The 8,032-nt window shown below is 36.2% G+C and overlaps 1 protein-coding gene across 1 annotated transcript; it reads left to right on the top strand.

Moving 5' to 3' along the window:
* The first annotated feature begins 1,273 nt into the window (after nucleotides 1–1,273).
* LOC106335052 (probable LRR receptor-like serine/threonine-protein kinase RFK1) lies at nucleotides 1,274–7,301 on the top strand. The gene is made up of 24 exons (XM_013773471.1): nucleotides 1,274–1,598; nucleotides 2,092–2,266; nucleotides 2,428–2,499; nucleotides 2,613–2,681; nucleotides 2,761–2,832; nucleotides 3,021–3,092; nucleotides 3,203–3,274; nucleotides 3,374–3,445; nucleotides 3,527–3,598; nucleotides 3,685–3,756; nucleotides 3,835–3,906; nucleotides 4,005–4,073; nucleotides 4,152–4,217; nucleotides 4,296–4,358; nucleotides 4,439–4,483; nucleotides 4,575–4,618; nucleotides 4,734–5,122; nucleotides 5,193–5,388; nucleotides 5,468–5,614; nucleotides 5,713–5,831; nucleotides 5,914–6,124; nucleotides 6,216–6,453; nucleotides 6,546–6,696; nucleotides 6,777–7,301. The coding sequence occupies exons 1-24, from the start codon at nucleotides 1,481–1,483 to the stop codon at nucleotides 7,143–7,145; spliced, it is 3,045 nt and encodes a 1,014-aa protein (XP_013628925.1). The 5' UTR covers nucleotides 1,274–1,480; the 3' UTR covers nucleotides 7,146–7,301.
* Nucleotides 7,302–8,032: the final 731 nt, after the last annotated feature.

Below are 8,032 nucleotides of genomic sequence, written 5' to 3'. Positions count from 1 at the left end.
CCGGATTATTTGTTAACCGGAGCTACATTTTTAATTTTAACCAAACATCAGGAAGTTTGGAACTTAACAGTTTCTACTAGGCTCGCTCGAGGGTTCGAATAATTTCAACTTGTCGGTTTGTTAAGTAGTAAATTTCAATTCATTTGGGTTAAAATTTGGTTAATTTTGTCTGAATTGAAGTTTCAGGTTTTTTTTTTTTAATCAAAAAATTTCAGGTTTTTGTTAAAATTTAAGTAGTTTAAGTAATTTTGGTTAACATCGATTACTTCTTTTTTTTTTAAAAAACATCGATTACTTTGATTTTTTTTCTTTTCGGTTTAGTTTAAAATTTCAATTCAGTTTACCCATAACCTTCTAGTTATTTAAAATATTGATTTTAAAAATCTTTCTTTTCTTCTGTAGCAGCCTTTGAAGACATAATCTAATGTAGCAGCCTTTGAAGACATAATCTAAAGCTCATTACCAAACTAGTTTCCCTAGACTTTCTCTAATACTACTTGGAAGGAGTGTAACTCAGGACTTCTCACAACTTGTTGAGAGACCGACTTTTCAATCAAACATGTAATTAACCTAGTGCAGGCTTCTTCCGCTCTCAAAGGCTCAAGATTTATACTTGGTCATCAAGTTCTCGGCTCACATCTTGGTTTTATTTGTTTTATCCTTCAAAATTACCCTCTCCTCTTCTCCTTACTTTAATGGTAAGCTCTCGCTAATGTTTACTTACTAACCCTTTGGGGGAGGTTTTTGTATCCAACTTGATAACCCAAACTGTGTTGTTGTTATTAATGAAAAGATTACTTAAAATGGTCAAAAGCATAAACAAAACAAAGAGTGGATATTAGAAGACAACTGGACAAGTACCTAATTACTTATCCTTTACCCATAGTTATGTCACATGTCTATATCATTTTAAATATCTTTTTTTTTTTAACACCATTTGTCTGCGTCTAATTAAAAAAGAATCTACTTTGCTTTAAACCAACACTAGTTTTCACAACTGTCCCATAGTGAATAATTGGTCTACTTAAAAAAAGAAAAATGAAATAATTGTGTTTTTACTATTTTGGAATCTATTTATCTTTTGTGCAAATATACAGATCATCTCGTCAATAACGCACACCATTCACACAGAGAAAAGGATTTATATCTCTAAATATTTTTTAAATAAAATACTATTTTAGTGAATGATTCTGTTCGACTTTTGTAAAGGTGTCAGTGCTTTTTCTCTTTGTGGGGGGGGTTTTACCATCTTTTTTTCGTCGTATTTCATCTCTGTAGTTTTCAAATTTGACTTAATTTTAAAACCACTGTTCGTATGTGTAGATTTGTCATAATTCGACAAAACCCACTAATAATCATCATCACAACCAAACCCAAAAATCTCAGATCTTCCACACAATCGTTACATTGTGAATGAGACTCTGATCTCTCGTCTGCCTTTTCCTCAAAAGATATTGTGTTTTCATCTCTTCTGTACCAAATGTTTGCCGATAAGAAGAAGAAGAAGAAGGATATTAATATCTTCGTATTCTCTGTTTTTGCCATCATTTGCTTCAAATCTTTTAGTATAAATGCTATCAAATTACCCCAAGACGAAGGTAAGTGTTTAAAGTTCCTATCTTTCTATATTTTCTTTCAGTTGGTAAAGTTTCCATGTATGAAAAAGTTTCTGGGTTTTTTATTGCTTAAAAATATGATTATTTTTTCTTAATTTGGTTATCAGAATTTGTTTGGACACGTTAGGGGTTTGTAGGGTTTTTCTTTTAATTCAAGTTGTTTAATCCAAAATCTGCAGGTGTTGATTGGGTGATTTGGTCAATTTCTGTTTATTAAATCATCTTTTGATTGTTTTTTTTCTTTCTGTTTGAGTTTCCTTGAGAAAGAGCTTGTCATATCTCAATATTAGAACTCTTAAGTGGATAATATTCATATATATATATAGCTTTGGTGTGGATAAATTGTATTATTGATGTTACTTTTCATGATTTGTTGGACTCATTGGTAATGTTAAAGAGTTATATAATCATTGTGTTTTTGTTCAATAAATCACCCTGATGGGTGTCTTATGCTGTTTTACTTCTGTGTTCTTAGTCGATGCTCTGCAGCAAATCGCTACCACACTGGGCTCCAAGTACTGGAAATTCGATGCTGAAAGTTGTACGGTCGAAAAAGTGGGGCTTACAGAGACTCCTCCTCCGTCAGCTGAGCAAGTAATTGAGTGTGAATGCAGTCCCACCAACGAAACTGATTGTCATGTTGTGAAAATGTAAGTATACTCAAGACATTCTTCATTAACTTTCTTTCTTTATTTGTGTCTATGTCCTTGATTATCTTTCCACTTGTAAGGACCTCCAAGGCATTATGGTTATGTGCACTGTTGTTAGTTGTCATCATCATTTTCTAATTTATCTTTGGCTTGTTCTTTAGTGCGTTCAAGGATCATAATCTCCCAGGAACTCTTCCTCCTGAAATAACTAAGCTTCCTAAACTCCGGGAGATGTAAGTGCTCACATTAAAGTATCTCAACCTTGCTTTGGACTAAATAGTAAAACTTCACTCCGAACTCATAAACGCTGCTACTTTTGACCACTGTTTCTTGCTCTATGTTTTAGAGACTTTGCCCTCAACTACCTCAACGGGACTATACCACTTGAATGGTTTACTACAAATTTGACAATTATGTAAGAACATTCCTTCCCTCTTAGTTGTTTAGCTTTAGTCTCTAAATGTTCTTGTAACTGTAACATAATCTCTGTGCAGCTCTCTTCTTGTAAATCGGCTGTCAGGGGAAATTCCAAAAGAGTTGGGAAACTTGACGTCACTAACTTTCTTGTAAGTTTCAAGCATCCGTTTATCTTCTTGGTTCAGTCAATTGGTTTGGTGTTTTTTATTTAAATGAAACGTTCAGGTACGTAGCTGATCAGTTTGAAAAGCTTCTGTGCACTTTCTCGTCTGAAAATGTTTTTAGCTTTCTCTAAAGAGGTGCTGTTATATTATTATTTGTTCTGGTTCTTGTATAGGAATCTGGAGTCAAATGCATTTTCTGGAACCATTCCTCAGGAGCTTGGGAACTTAGTCAACTTGGGAACACTGTGGGAGTTTCTGATTCCTTATCCGTTTCTTTGTATTTTGTTAGTGTTCATTGTGTTTTTTTCTTCTTCTGAATTTGATGAGATCTTTCTTGTGCTTTCATCTCTTACAGGATGCTTTCCTCCAACAATTTGACGGGAAATTTGCCAGCTTCATTATCTAAACTACAGAATATGACAGATTTGTAAATCTTCTGTTCTCATTTTTCTTCCAACTTAATTACTTATTATGTTGGTTTGGTTCCCTTTTGTTCATCTGCTGTTTTTTTTTTGGCACAATGCAGCAGGATTAACGATCTCCAACTCAATGGAACGATACCTAGTTACATACAAAACTGGAAAGAACTCCAGAGACTGTAACATCTTTCTTCTGAAACTCTTTTCTTTATTTTATCTTCTTAACACTCATTGATGTCATTCTCTTTTATTCCTTGTAGAGAAATAGTTGCATCTGGTCTCACAGGTCCAATCCCATCTGCCATCTCAGTTCTGAACAATCTTAAAAATCTGTGAGTTTGTTCTCCATAAACTTAGTTTGTTTTCATCTATAGTAATGCTGATGAAGCTTTTATTACAACGACCTAATTGTTGTCAGGAGGATAAGTGATATAGGTGGCCCAGTCCAACCATTCCCTTACTTACGGAACTCGACAGAAATTTCAAAGCTGTAAGTTAGATTCCTTTCTTGAAGCTGTTCCATCCATCTCTTATTTTTAATCTAATCCTTGTTTGTTTTATATTATAGGGTATTGAAGAACTGTAACCTTGCTGGACAAATACCTGACTATCTATCGAATTTCAAGAATCTGGAGACTCTGTAAGCATGTCTATCAAGTCTCAGTTAGTTAAAGTAAATGAAGAGTGTCTGTACATGAAACATTGATTAATTCTTATTTGCGGTGTTTGTGGGGGTAGGGATTTGAGTTTTAACAAGTTGCCTGGAACCATTCCATCGTTTGCGCATGCAGAAAAACTACGGTTTTTGTAAGTGAAAATTGTATATGTTAAATATTCATTCTATCTTACTTTGAATTACAATTATTAGCTTACTTTTGTTTGCAGAATTTTGGCTGGGAATAGGCTCGAGGGAGATGTTCCAACTGAATTACTAAGGGATGGAATCACTGTGTATGTATATTTCTGTGAATCCAAAGTTTTGTATAGCATTACATCTCCATTCTGATGCCAATTCGCTTGTTGCTGCAGAGATCTTTCGTATAATAACCTCAAGTGGCAGAGTTCTGAGAGTCGTTCTTGTCGTCCAAACATGTGAGGATACTGTCATTGTTTTCTTCTTTGATCTTCTCGGTCTACATAATTGGCTTTTTTAACTGAGATTCTTGTTTTAGGAATCTGAATCTAAACTTGTTTCAAAGCACTTCGACAAAAGAATCGTAAGGTCCTTTCCTCTGATCATCTTTAGCATCTTGATTCCGTGTTTGTCTCAAAATGTTAAAATGCCATTACCAATTGATGTTTTCGTAGGAGCAAAGTTCTGCCTTGCATTGACGATTTCAAATGTCCTCGATGTAAGTACACTTACCTACTTAAAGGACTAGTGATGATAAGATCGTTTCACAATAGTCTCTCACCTTAAAGTACACACTATAGACATTGTTATCTACTGTCTTATTATCATTGTAGATTCGAGCTGTCTCCATGTAAACTGTGGTGGAAGCGATCTAACATTGAAGCAAAACAAAACCAAAATCTTATATCAAGGAGATGGAGAAGCTGAAGGTGGTGCTGCTAAGTATTATCTGAAGCGTAATGATTATTGGGGATTCAGCAGCACAGGGGACTACATGGACGACAACAATTTCCAAAACACTAGATTCACTGTCTTTGTTCCGACATCTAACCTGTCTGATCTGTACAAATCAGCACGAATAGCTCCAGTATCTCTCACTTACTTCCATGCCTGCTTGGAAAATGGAAAATACACTGTGAACTTAGACTTTGCTGAGATGAGATTCACCAACGATGAAACTTATAACCGGCTTGGGAGGCGTGTGTTCGACATTTACATTCAGGTTAGCCTTTTGTTCTCACCTGGTGAAAATTAAATTTATTGTTCTTTTTCTAACGCCTTATTTTCTGCAGGAGAAACTAGTGTTAAAGGACTTCAATATCATGGATGAAGCAAAGGGAGCTCAAAAACCTATAACCAAACCATTTACTGTCAATGTCACTAACCATTTTTTAGCTATCCGGTTGAGTTGGGCTGGTAAAGGAACCACTAGGATTCCCACTAGAGGCGTGTATGGTCCTCTCATATCGGCTATTTCCATAGTTTCAGGTAGCTTTCTTAATATATCAGAAAGCATTAATGATCACTACAGTAGTTTCTTTTAATAGTAACACCTTCAAATGTGCAGATTCTAAGCCGTGTGCATCCCCCGGAAGTGGAATGAGTCTGGGAGCAAAAATTGCAATTGGACTTGGATCCATATGTCTTATTATCTTTATACTGGGTGTCCTTTGGTTTTTTGGCTGCCTTCCAAAATGTTGGCAGCAACGAAAAGGTGATTGATCGTTGCCTTCTTATCATTCTCTTTTTCTTTTGATATGTACTTGATAATATAGACCAGAGTACGGTTTCTTATGAAGTTTTTTTCCACAGATCCCAATGAAGAAGAGTTGCCATCTGGAACGTTTACGTTAAGGCAAATCAAATTTGCTACAGATGACTTCAATCCAGCCAACAAGATTGGAGAAGGTGGTTTTGGTGCTGTGTTTAAGGTAAAAGATCACTATGATGAGATTGATTCTTGTTAATATAGTGCAGTGCATGCTGATAATAGAATCTCTTCTTTTTTTGCAGGGTGTGTTATCAGATGGAAGAGTTGTAGCAGTTAAGCAGCTCTCATCTAAATCAAGACAAGGGAACAGAGAGTTTCTAAACGAGATTGGCGCAATTTCTTGTCTACAACATCCGAACCTAGTCAAGCTTCATGGCTTCTGCGTTGAGCGGTCTCAGCTGTTGCTGGTGTATGAATACTTGGAAAACAACAGTTTAGCTCAAGCCTTATTCAGTGAGTATTCTTCTTTTTTTTTTTTTTTTTGGTTTCCAAAAGCTTTTTTGATGCTTTAAAGAAAATGGTGTTTGTTTTTGCAATGTTTTAGGTCCAAAGCATAAACAGATTCCACTGGACTGGCCTACAAGGTTTAAGATTTGCTGTGGGATTGCAAAAGGTCTAGCGTTTCTCCATGAGGAATCACCGTTGAAGTTTGTACACAGAGACATCAAGGCCACTAATATTTTACTGGACAAGGATCTAACTCCCAAGATATCTGATTTCGGATTGGCTAGGCTTGATGAAGAGGAGCATACACACGTCAGCACCAAAGTCGCTGGGACTATGTAAGGCCTGAGCTGAGACCGCTTTCTTGTTTTGTTTTTCATTACAGTTACTGTTTGTTTGTTAACCATAAGAAACATGTGAACTTCTGCAGAGGGTACATGGCACCAGAGTACGCACTGTGGGGTTACTTATCTTTCAAAGCAGATGTCTACAGCTACGGTGTCTTGGTTCTGGAGATAGTCGCTGGCATAAACAATAGTAGTTTCATGGCGGCAGGAGATGAAGTCTGCCTTTTGGAATGGGTAATTATAATCTGATCCCAAGTTTTCAGTTGCTTATTCAAGCTGTTTTTTTCATAAACCCTTTTGATGTATATCTGTAGGCTATGGAGTGTGAAGATTCCGGGGACTTGATGCAAGTTGTGGATGAGAGATTGAGACCTGAAGTGGACAAGAAAGAAGCAGAAACGTTAATTAAAGTGGCTCTAGTGTGCACAAGCGCTTCTGCGTCAGATCGTCCTATAATGTCGGAGGTGGTTGGTATGCTGGAAGGTCACTATCCAGTACCGGAACCAACCCCGGGAGCAAGCAGGAAGTCAGGGGATATAAGGTTTAAGGCGTTCAAAGATGTAAGGAAAGGCATGGAGGAGAACAGCAGTAAGACTCAGTTTTCTCTTAATAGTTATCCTTCTTCTTCTTCTGATACTTATGTGGCTGGACAAGAAAGAAAGCAAGATGAGTCAGTGCCTTGAAGAGGTTTCCAATTTGCTGTCTTCTCACTATATTTTGTAAATTATCTGACTTTAATTATGTAAAATGGTTTGGACGTTTATTACACGATTAGTATTATGAACCAGATTGTGAATGGCTCATAACCAAGAGATTATGATTTATAATCTTTCCATTTATTTATGACGGTGTAATCTCCTATATAAGGAACCTCTATGTTATGAATAAAGATAGACTTTTCCATTACTTTCACAACACGTTATCAGCACGATTGATCTTTAAAACTCTAAGGTAAAATATCGACCATAAACCCTAAATCTCTATCCATTGGTAAAACCCTAATCTCTATCGATCACCTCTCTTTGATCATGACCCTGATCTGTATTCGACCACTGATCTCAACAAGATCGATTTGTGGACTGATCTTTGCAAGTTTCAGTACGCCTCAACTATTCCAGATTGTACGATCAGCCTGTTCCAGTCCGTGATCAAATTGTTTCAGATCTATGAGTTCTTTGACTGCAAGTATCAGCTCGCGTACCAACGGTCCCGATCAGCTCAACCTAAGCTCGCGGACTGCAAGGAAACAGTTTGGACCAGTCCGCGTAAGATTCCAGTTTGTACCAGTCCACGTATGCTCATTCTCTTGGTGGTCCATTCAACCCATCAAAGGTTTAAGGTATACATAAACTCTAAGAACCCATAATCGAATGAACTAATGTTCAAAGTGAAACCCTAATATCTATAAACCCTAAATAATATAAGTATCAGAATTAATTATACTATAATTATCAAATCACATATTAAAACCCTAATCGAATATTTTGAAATAACCCGATTGAATGATTTGAATTTTAATATTGCATGTTAGAATCTGTTATAATATAAACCCTAATTCGAATTGATAAAC

The sequence above is a fragment of the Brassica oleracea genome, chromosome C3 (assembly GCF_000695525.1).
Source record: "Brassica oleracea var. oleracea cultivar TO1000 chromosome C3, BOL, whole genome shotgun sequence".
NCBI lineage: Eukaryota > Viridiplantae > Streptophyta > Magnoliopsida > Brassicales > Brassicaceae > Brassica > Brassica oleracea.
Note: the sequence above shows the minus strand (reverse complement) of the source record. Positions and strands in the feature narration are given on the sequence as shown.

Bases quoted from the DNA above. Each gene is read 5' to 3' on its own strand.
- LOC106335052 (XM_013773471.1), top strand. From the start codon at position 1,481: ATGTTTGCCGATAAGAAGAAGAAGAAGAAGGATATTAATATCTTCGTA. The intron at 3,275-3,373 runs GTAAATCTTCTG...GGCACAATGCAG, and splicing joins CTACAGAATATGACAGATTT to CAGGATTAACGATCTCCAAC. The intron at 5,615-5,712 runs GTGATTGATCGT...TTTTTTCCACAG, and splicing joins ATGTTGGCAGCAACGAAAAG to ATCCCAATGAAGAAGAGTTG.